General features: G+C 33.9%; 1 protein-coding gene across 4 annotated transcripts in view; it reads left to right on the top strand.

The window, feature by feature from the left end:
* LOC134236469 (receptor-type tyrosine-protein phosphatase T-like) overlaps window positions 1-17,758 on the top strand; it is a 51,836-nt gene extending 34,078 nt beyond the window's left edge. For 3 of the 4 annotated variants that reach the window (XM_062718651.1, XM_062718652.1, XM_062718650.1), the window contains 13 exons: window positions 5,537-5,624; window positions 5,914-5,984; window positions 6,280-6,316; window positions 6,578-6,675; window positions 6,800-6,928; window positions 7,056-7,207; window positions 13,060-13,195; window positions 13,415-13,570; window positions 16,105-16,195; window positions 16,322-16,392; window positions 16,489-16,623; window positions 17,288-17,407; window positions 17,549-17,758. In XM_062718651.1, coding sequence (XP_062574635.1) covers window positions 5,537-5,624; window positions 5,914-5,984; window positions 6,280-6,316; window positions 6,578-6,675; window positions 6,800-6,928; window positions 7,056-7,207; window positions 13,060-13,195; window positions 13,415-13,570; window positions 16,105-16,195; window positions 16,322-16,392; window positions 16,489-16,623; window positions 17,288-17,407; window positions 17,549-17,743 — 1,479 coding nt within the window. In that variant the 3' untranslated portion in view covers window positions 17,744-17,758. Of the gene's footprint in view, window positions 1-5,536; window positions 5,625-5,913; window positions 5,985-6,279; window positions 6,317-6,577; window positions 6,676-6,799; window positions 6,929-7,055; window positions 7,208-13,059; window positions 13,196-13,414; window positions 13,571-14,570; window positions 14,645-16,104; window positions 16,196-16,321; window positions 16,393-16,488; window positions 16,624-17,287; window positions 17,408-17,548 lie in introns of those variants that run through there. The other variant, XM_062718653.1, reaches the window with a different exon arrangement.
* Window positions 17,759-19,018: the final 1,260 nt, after the last annotated feature.

The following is a 19,018-nucleotide window of genomic DNA, read 5'->3' as shown; positions in this document are numbered from 1 at the left end:
CATATTTTGTCCGGCGTCCGTCTGTCTGTCTAGCTGTCTGTAAACTTTTCACATTTTCGACTTCTTCTCAAGAACCACTGGGCCATTTCAACCAAACTTGCCACAAAGCATCCTTGGGTGAAGGGGATTCAAGTTTTTTCAAATGAAGGGCCATGCCCTCATTCAAGGGGAGATAATTGGGAATTAATGAAAATTTGGTGGCATGTTTTAAAAATCTTCTTCTCAAGAACCACTATGCCAGGAAAGATGAAACTTATGGGTTAACATCCTCAGGTAGTGAATATTCAAATGTGTTCAAATCATGACCCCCGGGGGTAGGGCAGGGCCAAAATGGCCGACTAAAGTTTTATATAGAAATATATTGGAAAATTCTTTAAAAATCTTCTTCTCAAGAACCACTGTGCCAGGAAAGATGAAACTTATGGAGTAACATCCTCAGATAGTGTAGATTCAAGTTTGTTCAAATCATGACCCCCGGGGGTAGGGCAGGGCCAAAATGGCTGATCAAAGTTTTACATAGAAATATATAGGAAAATTCTTTAAAAATCTTCTTCTCAAGAATGACAAAGCCATAATTCATCAAATTTATATGGAAGCATCCTCAGGTAGTGTAGATTCAAAAATTTGTACAAATCATGACCCCAGGGGGTAGGGCGGGGCCAAAATGGCCGACCAAAGTTTTACATAGAAATATATGGAAAATTCTTTGAAGAAAAGCAAATCCATGATTGATCATGGGATTACTTTTGGATTTTAACTTTTCAATTATAAACCAATTTCTACTTTTTCTTAGCTTCAGTACTCAGGTGAGCGATGTGGGCCATGGGCCTCTTGTTTAATGTACCATTAGTAATACACATCTGGCGGGACATTCATGTCCTATAGACATATTTCTAGTTTTTCAAATCATCACCTCAGGCTAGGGTCAGGCCACAATTAGGGATCAAAGTTTTATTTAGGAATAAAAGGAAACACATCTTTAAAGTTCTTCTTTTCAGGAACACCAAGAGCATGATTAATATGGTAATATGGAAATATTCTCAAGAGGTGTACAAATCATGACCACCAGGGTTAGGGAGGTGCCATATTATTCCCGCCCCTTTTTGCCATCCATATGAAAATTCAAATTTTGAAACCATTTTACACATACACAAAACAAACCAATCATTTTCTAAATGATCATGGTTTAAAGCTATTGCAGCATAAGATATTAGGGAAGTTCTTGAAAGCAGGGTGATTAAACATGTCAAAAATATGTAAAAAAAAAAAAATATAAAAATTCTACCTCGATTTGATCCCCATCCCCCCACCCCCCGGGCAAAATGAAAATTCCGAAACCTTACTGCACATCTACATGACACCACCAACCATCTCTTAAAATATGATAAGGCTGCTGAGTAAAATGTAGAAGGAGTTCAGGGAAGAAGGGGCTTTTTGTATAAAAAAACGTCATTTTTCGACCCCCATTTGATCCCCCGGGGCAAAATCAAAATTCCGAAACCTTACTGCACATCTACATGACACCACCAACCATCTCTCAAAAGATGATTAGGCTGCTGAGTAAAATATAGAAGGAGTTCAGAGAAGAAGGGGCTTTTTGTATAAAAAACGTCATTTTTCGACCCCCATTTGATCCCCTGGGGCAAAATCAAAATTCCGAAACCTTACTGCACATCTACATGACACCACCAACCATCTCTCAAAAGATGATTAGGCTGCTGAGTAAAATATAGAAGGAGTTCAGAGAAGAAGGGGCTTTTTGTATAAAAAACGTCATTTTTCGACCCCCATTTGATCCCCTGGGGCAAAATCAAAATTCCGAAACCTTACTGCACATCTACATGACACCACCAACCATCTCTCAAAAGATGATTAGGCTGCTGAGTAAAATATAGAAGGAGTTCAGGGAAGAAGGGGCTTTTTGTATAAAAAACATCATTTTTCGACCCCCATTTGATCCCCTGGGGCAAAATCAAAATTCCGAAACCTTACTGCACATCTACATGACACCACCAACCATCTCTCAAAAGATGATTAGGCTGCTGAGTAAAATGTAGAAGGAGTTCAGGGAAGAAGGGGCTTTTTGTATAAAAAACGTCATTTTTCGACCCCCATTTGATCCCCCGGGGCAAAATCAAAATTCCGAAACCTTACTCCACATCTACATGACACCACCAACCATCTCTCAAAAGATGATTAGGCTGCTGAGTAAAATGTAGAAGGAGTTCAGGGAAGAAGGGGCTTTTTGTATAAAAAACGTCATTTTTCGACCCCCATTTGATCCCCCGGGGCAAAATCAAAATTCCGAAACCTTACTGCACATCTACATGACACCACCAACCATCTCTCAAAAGATGATTAGGCTGCTGAGTAAAATGTAGAAGGAGTTCAGGGAAGAAGGGGCTTTTTGTATAAAAAACGTCATTTTTCGACCCCCATTTGATCCCCCGGGGCAAAATCAAAATTCGGAAACCTTACTGCACATCTACATGACACCCCCAACCATCTCCCAAAGGATGATTAAGCTACTGTGAAAAATGTAGGAGGAGTTCAGGGAAGAAGGGGCTTTTTGTATAAAAAACGTCATTTTTCGACCCCCATTTGATCCCCCGGGGCAAAATCAAAATTCCGAAACCTTACTGCACATCTACATGACACCCCCAACCATCTCCCAAAGGATGATTAAGCTACTGTGAAAAATGTAGGAGGAGTTCAGGGAAGAAAAGTGTGACAGACGGACGGACGGACGGACGGACGGACGGACATGAGTAACAACAATATACCCGAACTTTCTTTCGAAAGTGCGGGTATAATTATGAAATTGGGAGAATGTACACAATCTTGTCTGCATTTGACCTGTAAAGATTTAATTCCCATTCTTATTTGTATGCTGTAATATCAAATAACTTGATTTTTCATAAATTTACAATAGAGAATACATGACAAATGTTATATGTGCTATTTCAATTTTGCTTTGGACACTTTCATGTCAAATCATATAAATTATAAAAAAGTACATGGACTAATTATGTTATTCATTTGTACATGGTATGCATGTTTAACTATTTAATCATTTTGTGGAAATCTTATAATTGTACTCAACTTAGAATATGTAAAATATATGTATCGACAAATGCTACTGACTTGTCTGTATACTTTCCTGTTTAGAAAGTACACTGAAAAATAAGTTATTTCTCTTGATGAAAATAATTTATCAAAAAAGTTGTGGAAGCATTTTAAGATATTAATTTTCAAATATTTAACCCATGAAGATAGATCATTGGAATGTAATGGATTTTCATCTCAAGCAGAAATATCTGATATTTAAATGTGTACAAGAATGTGTTTTTCCTTGTGATAAATATTGAAAGAGAACACATGTAACTATTTCATATGACTTACATATGCTGCCCTTTTCAAATGATTCACATATTTGGACAGACATGAAAAAAGTATAAAAATGATAATAAGTACAACAGTAATATTATACACATATAATTCACATATAAAGTATAACATATATAAAACACATGTTTAACACATGTTTCATATGTATAAATATACAGTGTGTTTATTTTTACACATGTTAAACACATGTGAAATATATGTTTAACATGTGTAAAAATAAACACCCTATACATGTGTGCTCCTTTTATGTGTTTTACATGTGTAAAAAATATATGTTAAACACATGTTTAACATATGTTCAACACACGTGGACATTTTTCCTGTGTATGTAGTTTGAAACCTTAATTTGTATCTACAAAGCATAAACATTGCTATTTCAATAAGTTTGAAAGCATTGTAAACCTACATTTTCGCTTTTCCACTGCTACTGGAACGTCGTCAACACAGTTCGGTGCTCTTGGCTGGCATGTTTGGAGACCGCTTTCGAGAATGTTCCTGTAAGCCTAATTGTGATGTCGGCAATTTTTTAAATGTTTTAAAATTTCTGTCGGTTGCCTCTTTCAATGGAGTGCCATTCGGCATTTCTATCGCTTTGAAACGATCCCGTCTTCTTGACTCTTCCCCCGTCGATCATGTTGATTTCACTTGTCGACTTTCTTAGGCCTATGTCGTAAATATCGTAATTTTGCACACGTGTTGGTCATTAGTACAACATAGAAAGAATTTTTATTTAAAAATAAATAGAGTTAAACATATAAATCATAAAAACTTGAAAAACTTCTTTGTAAATTGTTGTCAGTTTGAATTTTACGACATGCCTAAGTACGAAGACCCACTTGGGGTAAAATGATCATAAGAATGCATCCTTAAATCTTTTTGTATTGTTTTGCCTTAAGAACCTCTCTGCACTGTGCAAAATCAAATCCTGTTTAATTACTGAAAACTGATAACAGACTGAAGCGTTAAATTCCTCCGAATCTCCCTGTCATTTCCCTTAGACTCCAAGGCTCTTTTTCGCCATATTTCGTGCGGACATGCACAATAGAGTTGGACAATTTAAGAAAGGTGCAACTCATACGGAGGTTTATTATAAAGGACAAGGTATGGTTGCTTTTGATGCGAAATCAGAACACAGTTAAAGCTGTGTAGATAACACTAAAAAATATTTAAAAGGGCTTGTTTTAGAATCTGTACTAATTTTGATACAAAGCTTACACGAGGGCTACAAGAGGGTGCAGAATTACGATATTTTCCCAAATTTCCTCAATTCTGATAGAATTTCGTCAAATTTGAAATACATTTCACTTCGGGAAACATAGAACAAAAGCTTGCTTATCTGAGATTTTTAAACAAAAAATGCATCTGACACTAGTGTATAAAATATTTAACTTTGGTAGATATCAAAGCTTGTGTTCTGTTTTCTTAAATCATGTGCTGTGAAATCGATGAAAAATATAAAAATGAGACAATTTCGAAAATTGACATTGTACATTATAAAAGTTTCTGACATTACAGTGACCTCCGTGTTTTACTTTACTTTGATCCTTTACTCGTTATGTGGCAGGAGGTACCATCAGGTTTTATTGATATACTGTTGCATCATTTTAAAAGACACCCCGAACCAGGGACACCAAAAGGGGTACTGTAAATGTATTACATTCGGCGTGTACGATATTTGGCGGAAATTCAATTTTCAACAAGTTAGCGTAGATTTGATTTAGCGCTATCTGAATGTGCTAGTAATAAATGTGTGAAGTTAAAGACATTTAGCCATGTACTTGATTTAGCAGACTCTACTTTCCGCCAATATCACTAAATAGAATACAATGTAATACGTTTACGGTATATCTTGTCATTATTTTGTCAAATGTTTAAATAACCCATTGTTTTCGTTTGAAGTATTGAAAGTTACATTTCCAATAACATTGGATCGCTCCGCATTTTTGAATCGTTAGCTTCACTTTCACCTTCTATGATTTGTTTTTGAGATATTTTTAGAAAGATCAATCTAGCACCGGTGATTTTGCGAGAAAAAATTCTTAATTGCTTAAATTGGGTTAACAGACACAGTGGAAATCTACATACAAATAATCCATTTTTTATCAACAATATATTTCTATTTTATCAGAAAATTTCAAAGGGAGAATTACATTCATGTGATGCGGGGAAAAGGGATGAAAACAAAACAAAAAACAGATATAAATCAACATTTCCATGTAAGTGCTACTTTAACACGTTTAATTTATGCGAACAAGAAGAAATTGAAGAAAAAAGGTTGCTTTCAAAAAGAAAGACAGTTCAATGTTAATGTTGAAGTAAAAATAAAAATGCATCATAAATTATTGACCATTTAAAATATTGCAATGAATTAGAAAATTAAAATTGGAACAATGAAATTTCATCTAAATAAAAATAAAGTAAATAGAAACAAATTCCACACCATCCTTTATTTTTAAAAAACCCTCTTCAGATTCTTCTTCATGAGACTGTATTTAATTTTTTTAGATGATCATTCGCGGGTTAAGTTTCGAATGACAGACATGAAATCTGATTACATAAACGCCAACTATATAAAGGTATTTATCAATTCATTTTTTCATTGTTTTTTAAATTAAATATATTAATATAACTTTATTTATCTTGGGTTAGAAAAATAATGTACTAAATTTACATGTTCATAATTATACATGCATTGATTTTTTTTAAAATTCTTACATAGTGCAGCCAATTAATTTCTACATTTTAATTAAAACACGTTTTTCTGAAATAGTTTTACAATTAGACGTTATCAGATTTTTCTTTATTTTGCTATATGTGTGTAATATTGTTTTCTTTACAATTGTGTTTTTTTTTTCAATTATTTTGTCAAAGGATATATCAGGCGAGCAGAGATACATAGCTACACAAGGTACAAATCGTTTAATTGTTGAAAAAGTAATCACCTACATGTACATTTCGAAATTCTGTATATTAGATAGTCAGAGTAATATATGTGAAATTGCTTCTTTTGTAATGCTTACCAGTTTTCAGAAAAGTATCTCAGGATATTTCTTTATTGAAACTTGTATTCATCAATGCTTTGGGAACAAAGTTTGATTAAGTTAAATAATGAATTAGGATAAAACACAACGTTTTTCACTTCATAATAAAAAATCTTATATTTCTTTAGGTCCAAAAAAGAAAACAGTTGCTGATTTTTGGACAATGATTTGGCAGGAATCAATTGAAATTATTGTTTGTCTAACAAATCTGAAAGAAGAAAAAAAAGTAAATTCAATCATCAAACATTTCAAATATACTAAATGAACTGAATTTCTTTTTTTTTAAGCAACGGGTTGATTAGGTTACATTCTGAATATGTTTATTTGAAAAAAAAACTTTTCTTATGTAGGAAAAGTGTGCACAATATTGGCCAAACTGCAACGACAAAGTCCAAAGTGGCAATTTTACAATTCGAAACCTGGAGGAGAAGACGTATTCAAACTACATTAAAAGACATCTGAAATTGCAAAATACAATTGTAAGATGATAGGGATAGAAGTATAAACTTCAAAGTGTTCTTAATGTTTTATATCATGTTCTTAAAACGTGATCTCTCTCTCTCTCTCTCTCTCTCCTTTTCAATTCAAATCTTCACTTCATTTAAGGGTAAGGAAGAAAAAGACGTGTGGATGTTTCATTACACACAATGGCCAGACCACGGTGTTCCTGAGGCTATAAATCTTGTGGTGTTCCATCGGCATGTACAGAGAGTTTTTGATGAGTCTGTAGAGAAAAGTAAAATAGCTGTCCATTGCAGGTAAACAATCAGCATGTACGCTTTGGGGTACCCATTTCTTATCCGCAAGTCTTCTTACACCACTGAATGAATTATCATGGGATTTTTAAAGAATCTTTGGTACATAGTACCACTGCAAATCTTCTATTTCACTTTTTGATCGGATATATATTCTAAGTTTCCCATAGCAAAACACAGACACGGGAATTCTTTCTATGATCGATATTGAAGTGTATACATTTCTTATCCGCAACTCCTCTCAAACCAATGAATAAGATTTAATGAGATTTCACAGACTCATTTTAATAAAAATGCCTTTGTGCATCTCTTATTTTACTCTTTGATTTGACACTTATTTCGGGTCTCCCAGAGCAAAACATAGACTTAAAAATTATTATCATATGCAAGGCGGGATGTTTCATTTAATAAACTCAATGCAACAGTGCCTCTAGTTTGAAATTCGTTTTAACATTGTAAATTTACATTCAGTGATTATTTTTTTCTTTATCAGTGTATAAACGACACTAAGCAAGACACGTGCGTAGATTTCTTGAACAATGGCTCTTCCTTCAGTTTTGCACGATGTCATAATCATCTATAATACAATATTACACATATTTAATTTTACTTATGTTTATTCATACAGATGTAAATATACACAATAAATTTAAATGTCTTACTTTGGGTGTTAGTACTAGAATTAATGTCGCAGCTATTGCAGAAAAAATTACATAATCAGCCTACGCAGGTTATGTATTTTTTTCTGCATCAGTTGAGACATACTTCTCGTACGTACAACTAAAGAAAGTATTTATTCTTTAAATTAATGACTTCAACTTTTCCCAAGTGTTTAATAAAAATGCATGAATACAACAATTAAGTAATCCTGATGAAAAGCGAGGAAGACCATCGCAAATTTCGAGTAGATCGAGCAAGCATGGAGATAAAAAAAATGTATCTGAGGTGACATCAGGTGTCTTGAAGGATAAGAATTTCCAATGGATAAAATCATTATATCGGCTTTTACATTTTTACGGATCTTTGTTTTTACTTTTAACAATTTGCTTACAAAGTACAAATCCAACGGTAGCCAGCGTCGCGTAGTTGTTAGCTTATTATGTTCCCCATACGAAGTTGGGGAACATATTGTTTTTACTCTGTTTCTTCTTCTTATTATGTTCCCCAAACGAAGTTGGGGAACATATTGTTTTTACTCTGTTTCTTATTATTATTATTATTATTATTCCTGGGAAAATTTTGTCCACGAGTGATCTTGTAAACTATACATCCGACTTAGGTGAAACATTTTTAGGGTTAGTAGGCATGTTATGTAGAGTTGCCGAACGAAGGTCATTTTGCGCGCACGTGCTTGCAAGAGTAGGCACGTGCAACACGTAAAATGACCAATATAATGTATACTGCCGTAACTTTTCTATTTTTTGATGAAATGCTTTGTAACTCATAATGTAAGGATATAATAGTAGTATAGACAAGATGGCATGGTCAAAATAGCAAGATCTCACGCGCATGCACGTGCGCTTTACTCTGATTGGCTGAAACTAAAGTCTCAATAACTTTCTTCTTTTTTGAAGAAATCCTTTGAAATTTTGAACATAGCCATGCATTAGGATATCCTACAACATGATATATAGCTATTATCATGAAAACACGTGTATGCACGTGCGCTGCAATCTGATTGGCTGAAACTTTAAATAGCTATAACTCCCTTGGTTTTCAACCAAATAGGATGGGATTTGGAACATAAATATATATCATGGACTTCTACAAGGAGGTATGGTCAGCATGCACATGCATACACGTGTGTATACGTGCGGCGCAATCTGATTGGCTGAAACTTTTAACAGCTATAACTCCCTTGGTTTTCAACCAAACAGGATGTGATTTGGAGCATAAATATATAATGGACTTCTACAAGAAGGTATGGTCACCATGCACAAGCATACATGTGCTTGTACGTGCGCTGCAATCTGATTGGCTGAAACTTTAAACAGCTATAACTGCCTTGGTTTTCAACAAAACGGGTTGGGATTTAGAACATAGATAGATGTAATGAACTCCTACAAGGAGGTATGGTCACCATGCTCATGTATGCACGTGTGTGCACGTAAAATGGGTACATTGTAAAATCAAAAATACACTTGAATAAGCGTTTTTTTTATATATATACTTTTGAATTAAATACTTTAATATTAAGCATATTAAAATATATATATAGTGTAGACAATATGATATGGTCATTACGCACATGCATTCACATGTGCACGCGCGCAATGCTAAAATTTGAATGAACTTGGCGTTGTTGAAGTCTCAAATGCATAGATTTTGTCCTATTTAATGAAGCTTACAGGGAATATGGCACCAAAAGGGAGTTGGGGAGCGTTTGGGGAACATCTGTAACGGTCCCCGTTACAATTAGCACTAGTTATTATTATTATTATTTTTCTTCTCGGGAAAATTTTGTCCGCGAATGATCTTGTAAAGTACACATCCGATTAAGGGGAAACCTTTTTAGGGTAAGTAGACATGTTATGTAGATTTGCGGAACGAAGGTCATTTTGCGCGCACGTGCTTGCAAGAGCGCGCACGTGCAACACGTGAATTGACCAATATACTTGAAATTGCCGTAACTTTTACATTTTTTGATGTAATGCTTTGATATTTAGAATATATAGACATATCATAAATGTAGATAAGATGACATTGTCAACATGCCATTTTGCGCGCACGTGCTTGCAAGAGCGCGCACGTGCAACACGTGAAATGACCAATATAATGGATATAGCCGTAACTTTTCTATTTTTTGATGAAATCTTTTGAAATTTATAATGCAAGGATATATTAGTAGCATAGACAAGACGATATGGTCAAAATAGCAAGATCTCACGTGCATGCACGTGCGCTGCGATCTCATTGGCTGAAACTTTAAATAGCTATAACTCCCTTGGTTTTCAACCAAACAGGATGGGATTTGGAACATAGGTAGATATTATGGACTTCTACAAGAAGGTATGGTCACCATGCACATGCTTACACGTGCATGTACGTGCACTGTAATTTGATTGGCTTAAACTTTAAACAGTCATAACTCCCTTGGTTAACAACCAAACGGGATGGGATTTAGAACATAGATAGATGTAATGGACTTCTACAAGAAGGTATGGTCACCATGCTCATGTATGCACGTGCGTGCACGTGAAAAGAGTAAAATAAAAAATACACTTGAAAGAGCGTGTTTTTTAATACTTTTGGATTAAATACTTTCATTTGTAGTATATTAAAATATATAGATTGTGTAGACAAGGTGATATGGTCATTACACACATGCATTCACATGCGCACGCGTGCAATGCTTAAATTTGAATGAACTTGGTACACAAGGGGAATTGGGGAGCGTTTGGGGAACATCTGTAACGGTCCCCGTTACAATTAGCACTAGTTTGACTTAGAATCACGTCGTAAGGAGTTGATCCTACCTACTGCCGCTGGTTCAAATCGAAGTGCGGGACATGGATATACGTAGGTTATTCGGAATAAGACTGCATAAACTGAGTATCGCAATAAGTGCCGGCACAAAAGAATCCATTCATTGCTTAATGACAATGAGTGCCGAGTGTACATGTAGATATTAAAAAAATAGAAGAAATCAAACTACAAAAGTGTAATTTCTTCTTGCCATGATAGAATGTATGACTTTACTTGATGACAGTAAAAATTTTACTTAGTTAATTTAATTATGATATATACCAATGTCATTAATTTTTAGAAATAGTTTGGGAGTGTTTCCTTTAACTCGATAATTAGTTATCTCGACGCCGTATTGTCAGTTAAAAATGTGTTTTTCCCGTTCCTATGTCCAAATGATATATTCCATTGAGCTTGAGAAAAAAGATACCACAAAGTCTGACACATCTGTTTCATATTTGGATAAACTTATATTTGGATAATTTACTGTTTCATATTTGGATAATTTACTTCAAACATTTAAAGACATTAATGGTAATCTAACAACCAAGCTTTGTGATAAACGTGATGACTTTAACCTTTTATTCGTCAATTTCCCTTACATATACAGCAATATACGTTCAAAATATACCTGTTTATCTCTCAGTTGATTCGATACCCAAGAGCATGCACTACATACGTACTATTTTTGAATGAGATAATTTATTGACAAAAAAATGAAACAACATATCTGCAGTCTCGTTTAAAGTCATCACTTTGTAAGTTTTATGGTCGATACAATGACATTTCAGCGAATATAATTGAGTCAAATGCTGAATGTCGTTTTTCATCTAACAATCTAACAACCGAACTCTATGATAAACGTGATGAATTCAACTTTTCCATCGTCAACTTCCCTTACTTAAGCAGTAATATACCTTCATCACCTGCATACGGAGTGTATATATCACAGTTGATTCAATACGCAAGAGCATGCTCTACGTATGGACAGCTTCTAAGTCATCATTTCGTAAGTTCTATGGTGGATACATATATATATTTAGTCAAATGCTGAGTGACGTTTTTTATACTAATTTTTAGTCCATTTATTATACACTGAATTGACTACCGTTTTTTTTCGTTATTTCCTTATCATGACAGGGAGCACATGGCGGGTGTGACCGTTCGGCAGGGGATGCTCACTCCTCCATATGACACCTGATCCCATCTCTGACGTCTTGGAGGTCCGTGTTTGCTCTGTTCCTATTTTTAATTGTTTCATGGACTTTGATATCGAATACTGTTCGTTAACTCAATATCCTTTATTGATTGTAAGGCCATTATTTATACACTGAATTGACGACGTTTTTTTCGTTATTCCCCAGTCATGACAAGGAGCACACGACGAATGTGTACGCTCGGTAAGGGGTGTTCACTTCTCCAGGGCACCTGATCCCACCTCTGATGTTTTGGAGGTCCATGTTTTATGAACTTTTCAGCCTGAATACTGTTCGTTATCTAGATATATTTTATTCAAATATATTTATTTTGTTAAACAAACTTTTGTAAGAATCGGAGAAGTAAATACACGACAATAGTAAACTATATATGATATAGCTTTTTTCGACAGGGTAAATTCATTTTTTAAAAAGTCAATGTTATTACCTAACCTGTAATTGTAATTAGGCATTTTGAACTGTTTCCTGGTTCATTTTTATGTTTTTCGCATATCATGCAACAGTCAAAACTGTTTACCCGGTCACAGAATGAACTGTTGCATGTCTGTAGTAATCCATTATGACGTCATGATTAATTTCCCGTACTTTACATTTATACTGAAATATGTATAAATTGAAGCATTTTGATGGTTTTAAATTTGAAATTATCATTTGAAGAGAAAACTAAATACTCACAAGTGTATTCAATTTGATATCATTTTAAAGAAGAGGCCAAGAACATCTTTTCTGAGGGTAATTATAGAAAACTGTAGGCTCCTTTCACTCACTAGAGCTTTCGCTTTTAAAACGTCAGTGTGTTATATTCAAACCTTCAAGTCATCTTAGGGTTTTTTTTCTTTTACAAAACAATACATACATGCATCAATATTTATTAGGGCATGCATGATAACACAAGAAATGCAAAGTTTTGTCGATTTGTCAATTTCATTACTTTAAGAAATTGTATAGTAGGTTAAGTAATAAAACACTTATTTCATGTAACTCGGAAACAGTTAAACAGTTGTCCCTCGATAATGGGGAAGACCTGAAAAACTGTTGCCCTCGGTCTTTGGCCTCGGACAACAGTTTTCCAGATCTTCCCCCATTACCTTGGAACAACATTTTGACTATTCCCCTCGTAGTCATGAAATAAACTTTATATAAAGCCTGAGAGCTTGGTTATGTTTCTTGAAGTGCTGGATTGGGTAGAACAGGTACCTTCATAGCCTTAGACGCCCTCTACCGGCACGGTTTGGAATCAGGATCTGTAAATGTGTCTGAATATGTCACTCAAATGCGAGATGACAGAATGAATATGGTACAAGGAGAGGTAAGTGAATATAATTTTTTTATAATTTATATAATAGTATTTCGTCAATCTTGAAAAAAAAATATCAGGAATTTGATGATTAAAATCTTGTTAACTTGTTATTTTGTTATTTAAGAAGAAGGATTTTGGTTCATCAGTATTATTTTTTGTGTTTTCTGTATCATTATTTCCTAATGTCCCTATGAATCTAATATACAATCATAAATAATCTCGTTGTAGGATCAGTACAAAATGATTTACACTGCTTTGTATGAATCATTCAGAGGACACCTTCGCCCAGTTACGGATAAATTATTTCTGTCAGACCACCAGACTTTAAATTCTAAACATCAAGAAGATGAAATTAAAAAAGAACAAGAGGCTGATGATTTTAAGGTTTTTTTTTAATATTTACATTTAATTATTTGTGTTATGAAGTATTTTGAAAAAAAAATTAATATGTCAATGTCATGTCAGGTGATGTGTGTGTTTGTGTTTAATGGATATGGCTTTTATTGTTTATTCTAATTTACCCTTAATCAAACATTTGGGGACGTATCGTTTTAATTTATTCTGTCCACTTACCTTTCTGTCTTGCTGGGGTCTTAATGATGTCATGCAGAATATTCTAACTTGACTCAATCAGCGATACATATGACGACATAGTATGCGATATGACGTCAATTATAGAACACAAGTCTCCTTGATATTTGTAATCAGAGAACTTTTAATTTTCTAGGAAACATTGAGGCTATTCTGGGCCCTTAATGTCCTTACTTCTTTAGTTCACAAAAATGAATACAAACATGTAAACATTAACAAAATTAAAATGTTTTTAGTTTGTTGTGCTGTATCTGTCATTTGGGTTAGTCGCCCGCTTGGCGCAATGGTTAGAGCGTCTGCTCTAGAGTCGCGAATTTAGGAGTTATTCTTTACGTCGCGGGTTCGAATCTCAATGTGGGACGTGGAGACCTGTCATTTGGATGAAACCGTATAAACCGGGGTCCCGTGTCGCAGTAGGTGTTGGCACGATAAAGATACCTCCCTGCTAAATGGACTTAAGTGTCGAGTATAGGACAAAATTTGCAGCTCTCCACCGTCAGTTGGTGGCGTCTCCATCTGAGTGAAACATTCTCGAGAGGGACGTTAAACAATATTCAATCAATCAATCATTTGGGTTACGACCGATGACGTCATAAGTTAACATCAAGTTACTTGGGAATTAACGATGTTGTGTACAGATATTTTGTCTTCGACGACATACAACTGTATACAAAGATACGTTAAAGGGGGGTTAGAAGCAAATATCGTGAATATTATGTGGATTTCATACGGAGATAAAGTTTATTACACAGGTATGCTAATTTATTTTCATCGATTATATTTTCTTTCAAAGACAGTCAGCTATTTACGGATCACGGTCGGTCTCTCCTCTGTCATTCGTGACAAAAATAATACAAAAGAACAACAGTAAGCTGGATATTTCAAAACATAAGTTTTTAAAGATTGTAGGCCTGTCTTCCATAATACTTGGAAAGTGCGGCTAGATTCCCGAGGTAAACATGGTTTTACGGAAAATCTCGGGTTATATGTTTGAAGTTCAAAACATCAAGTACGGTTTCGTGCAAATGCCTGGTATAATTATTTTACTGACCGGACAGCGGGAGTCTAGCAGCACTTTTTAGGCATAATAGATGTTTATTAACTACATGTATATTATTTACTCAAAAAATTAATTAACTCTGGGGTACTGTTGTTCTGTTAGCTTTTTTTTTATTAAGGAACATTTCACTTTAAATAGAGGACACGTGATGACAGGGTGGTGGTGCACGTATTTGCTTTAGACACTCTTAGCTTTGTTCAATAGTTTATTATAGTTAATGTTTTTTTCTGCGGCTTTGGTAGATTGTCAAACTAAACTTTCTTTAAAAAGTTTTAATTTCCCGAGAAATCAGTTAAATGCTTCCTTAACATACCTGCGCTGTCTTATGTCTGCAAAAACTCCAACATTGATTATAATTTTTGATCAGTTATATAAACATGGTTTTCATAGCTCAAATATATATTCTTCGTGACAAGACTTTTCTTTTGATAACAACTATCCTGACTTCTTTACCTCTGAGTTTGACAAACGTTTGCATAATTCAAACATTTGACCTTTATCATAAATTTTGATCAATTGGTGATAGGGCTTTCATACTATATTTTTTGTAATTTTGTTAATAACTTTCACTTGGCCATAAAGGATTTTTTTTTTTACTTTGAGCTAGGAATTCGACCTTCTTTTAAAACAAACTTTAACTTTCGTGGCATGATTTTTGAATAGTTAAAATTAAGGTGTTTGGTTATCACGGCATTTTCTAATTTCTTGTTCAAAACATTTGAAAGGATACCGAGTATTTTGGCTTTTGATCGCCACCTAGGAAATTGAGCCTCTGTCTTTTTCCTTGGAGTTTTATCTTCTTTCTTTAAATAGAAGTTTAACAAAGCTATAACATTTGAACAGGATTTTATATTTCATTTTTTTGGGGGTGATAAAACCTTTTCTTGGATGCTAAAAAAAATTGACTTTTTTTTTTTTATTATACCTCATCTATTCCTTTTTGGTCGGTGCTTGAGCTTTGAAATGTGTATTCCAAATGAAAACGCAATTTCCATTTATTTTGAATGTTTAACATTGCATGACTTTATTGCTTGCCTTTCTTTTCAGAAAACATTCAATGCCGTTTTAACTTCTCAATGATTGGTGTATGGTCTTGCAAATTTTACAGTTTAATTCCGTATTTTATCGATAAAAGACCTTGCATCCTTTTGATTTATTTAAAATATATCTGGAAAAATCCAAGATTCCTAACATAAAAGATTTTCAAAGAGGTTATTCTGAAAGCAATCAGTTTTTAAAAATTTAATCATCTAACTCGATTTTCCAGGAGCTCGAATCACTCAAAATACAGTACGATAAAACTGAAAAATCTGCACAGAACAATGCTGCATCTAATTTTACACCAACTGTTATGCCAGGTAAAAGAAATTCTGTTTCTTTTAAAAACTTTTTTTGTTATTGCATGTAACGTATTGATATCTGAATACTTTTAAAATGACCAAAAATAATAAATTCAATATTTTAAAAAATATATATTTAAATAGTTGAGAAATATAGATGTCATGTGCTCTCTGACGATGGTGAACCGGTTTACTACAACGCTGTCATTCTTCAGGTTTGCAAATATGAATTTCTGTGTTGATGTCAAAAGAATTTTTATATATTGCAAAACAACTTTAACCGCAATTCTCTATTGTTTTATTTCTAATAGTCATTCACGAAACCCGATGGTCTTATCAGTGCCCAGTATCCACTTGAGGACCAGTGTGAAGATTTCCTGTATCTTGTAAAAGAGAGCAGACCTGGTACTGTAGTTTTTCTTGGGCGGCTTGAAGATATTCCCTCGGTATGTATAAACATGTATATCATGAATCATGTAACTCCGAAAGCTATGTCTTAACCTTATTTCACTTTTATGTATTTATCAAAAACAATCTTGTCAATTTGAAATCTTATTCAAATGTTGAAATGATTTATAACCAATATATAAAACTGACTCTCTTTCTTCTAAGATATTTGGTTTCCAAATACAGTAAAGAAAATATAGATTTACTTGCCCATGGTTGAAATAAGGTATGCATGCGAAGTGGAGTTTGAATTGTTGGAATGTCTCATAAGGTTTCACCAAAGGTCAACATGTCCGAATATATCACAATATAGGTGGTGCACGAGAGAGATCCCTCACTGTTCAATGGTCGTAACTGTCGTATAGGTGGTTAGAATTTCTAGCCCTCAACCAGCAAGTTTCTGGCGTCTCCATATAAGTGAAAATTTCTCTTGAGGGACGTTAAACATCAAAAATCAATCAATCTTTTTTTAAACAAAAATGCTGTACACTGGATGTTGACTTTTTTCAATTGAGAAGAAAAAAAAATAGATTTGAAGGCTTGTTTTCTTTCAAAAAGTTTAACCCGTCCTTATCCGACCCTGACCTCATCCTTTTTTTGAAAACATATACATGTAGTTATTTTATTTTTTTATGTTATTGATACCTTGTAAATTTATCCTAGACAAAGATCTGGTTTCCATCAAAGAATAATTGCAAGGCTGTTGGAAAATTTACAATAAAAATGACAAAGTGTATCCCTTCAGCTGAAGTCACCAAAACTAATATCATTATTCAGGGAAAGGTAATATCTCTCTCTCTCTCTCTCTCTCTCTCTCTCTCTCTCTCTCTCTCTCTCTCTCTCTTGCACAATACATCTTTTTTGACATGTAAATTTTTACGTAGTGATATTTACTTAAACGAATATTCGTTCCTATTGTTTCAGGGCTTCAAGGACATCCCTTTATCTGTTTTGGAATGCAACTTTTGGAAAGGTGATGCTTTAACTGCCGATTGTAAGAAAGTAGTAGAGGCAATCAAGGAAACAAGACTGGAAGAATCGACACATTCAAACAAAAGAACAATTGTCTTCTCAAGGTATATATATCCCAAACCTTTAAAATATAGACCCCGCAAATAGAACTTTAATTAGTTTTTTTTTTTTGTCCTCTGTTTATGAAATTTCATTTCTATGAAAAGACCTATGCTGCATTGCTGAGTTTCATTCTGGTAAATATGGTACATAAAATAATGTATATTTGTATACAACTACAAAGTCTTGAAAATATATAAAAAATTTGATGGTTTCATTTTTTTGTTGGAAAACGAAATATATACTGTAGATGTACTTTTTTTCCACAGGGTCATTATTCCATGGAATCTCAATTTTTGTTTAATCCGCGGGTAGAGAATTACGCGGATTTCTCGGACTGTCATTATTCTTATATCTATATTAAGTGCGCTTGGACAAATTTCTGCGGAAAATTTGTGACCGCGTACTTAGCGTAATTAATACCACGCGGAGAAAAGTACTTCTACAGTATTTCTTTCATTCAATTTGCCAATCTGCATCGTCAATATTTTCCTATCACTTTTTCAAGGCATAAATTCGTACTAGATTCAGTAATATTTTGCTTATAAGCAATGAATACTATACGGAATACCCGTAATCTTTATAGATTGTAAGAAAATTTTTCTAACTATAAGATTGAAAAAAAACATTGACCCTGGTAATTATGTTCCCCAAACGAAGTTGGGGAACGTATTGTTTTTACTCTGTTTCTTATTATTATTAAGGTCTTCCGTTTCAGACGGAAGACCTTATAGTGATTCTACTGTTTCTTTTTATTATTAAGGTCTTCCGTCTTCACGGAAGACCTTATAGTGATTCTATTGTTTCTTATTATTATTATTATTATCATTATTATTATTATTATTTTTCCGTACACCGAATTTTGTGCACGCGATTTCTCGAAGACTACTTGGTGGATTTTCATGAAATTTACAGAAATTATGTGTTATTATCTGAAGTTATTTTTTCCGAGAGATTTTTTGAAAATTTGCTTCTGGTGCCAAGTTACGGGATATTTTCTGAATTTAAAATGACATTTTGTCTACGGTTAAACTCAAGAACGGTAAAAGATATCAATGTGAAACTTTCAGGGATTATAGATCGTGATTAGTACTATCCAGGACGCGACCTTTCGTTCGTCGTCAGTACTTCCGGTCTTTACCAAAAGCGAATTAAAAAAATTGTATTTTCTAACTTTATTGTTTTGCAATATTTTTCATTTCTTTTTGGAATGCTAATAGAGACCCTTCTATTGATGCTTACTATTTACGTTGTTTGAATATTGGTTAATCTGAACTCTAGATATGAATATTTGAAAATCTGAAGCGGGCCCAAGATGGCGTC

This window comes from Saccostrea cucullata, unplaced genomic scaffold, assembly GCF_032062105.1.
Source record: "Saccostrea cucullata isolate Sc308-1 unplaced genomic scaffold, CSIRO_AGI_Scuc_v1 ctg3344, whole genome shotgun sequence".
Taxonomy (NCBI): domain Eukaryota; kingdom Metazoa; phylum Mollusca; class Bivalvia; order Ostreida; family Ostreidae; genus Saccostrea; species Saccostrea cuccullata.
The sequence above is the reverse complement of the archived record's forward strand: the minus strand, read 5'-3'. Positions and strand labels throughout refer to the sequence as shown.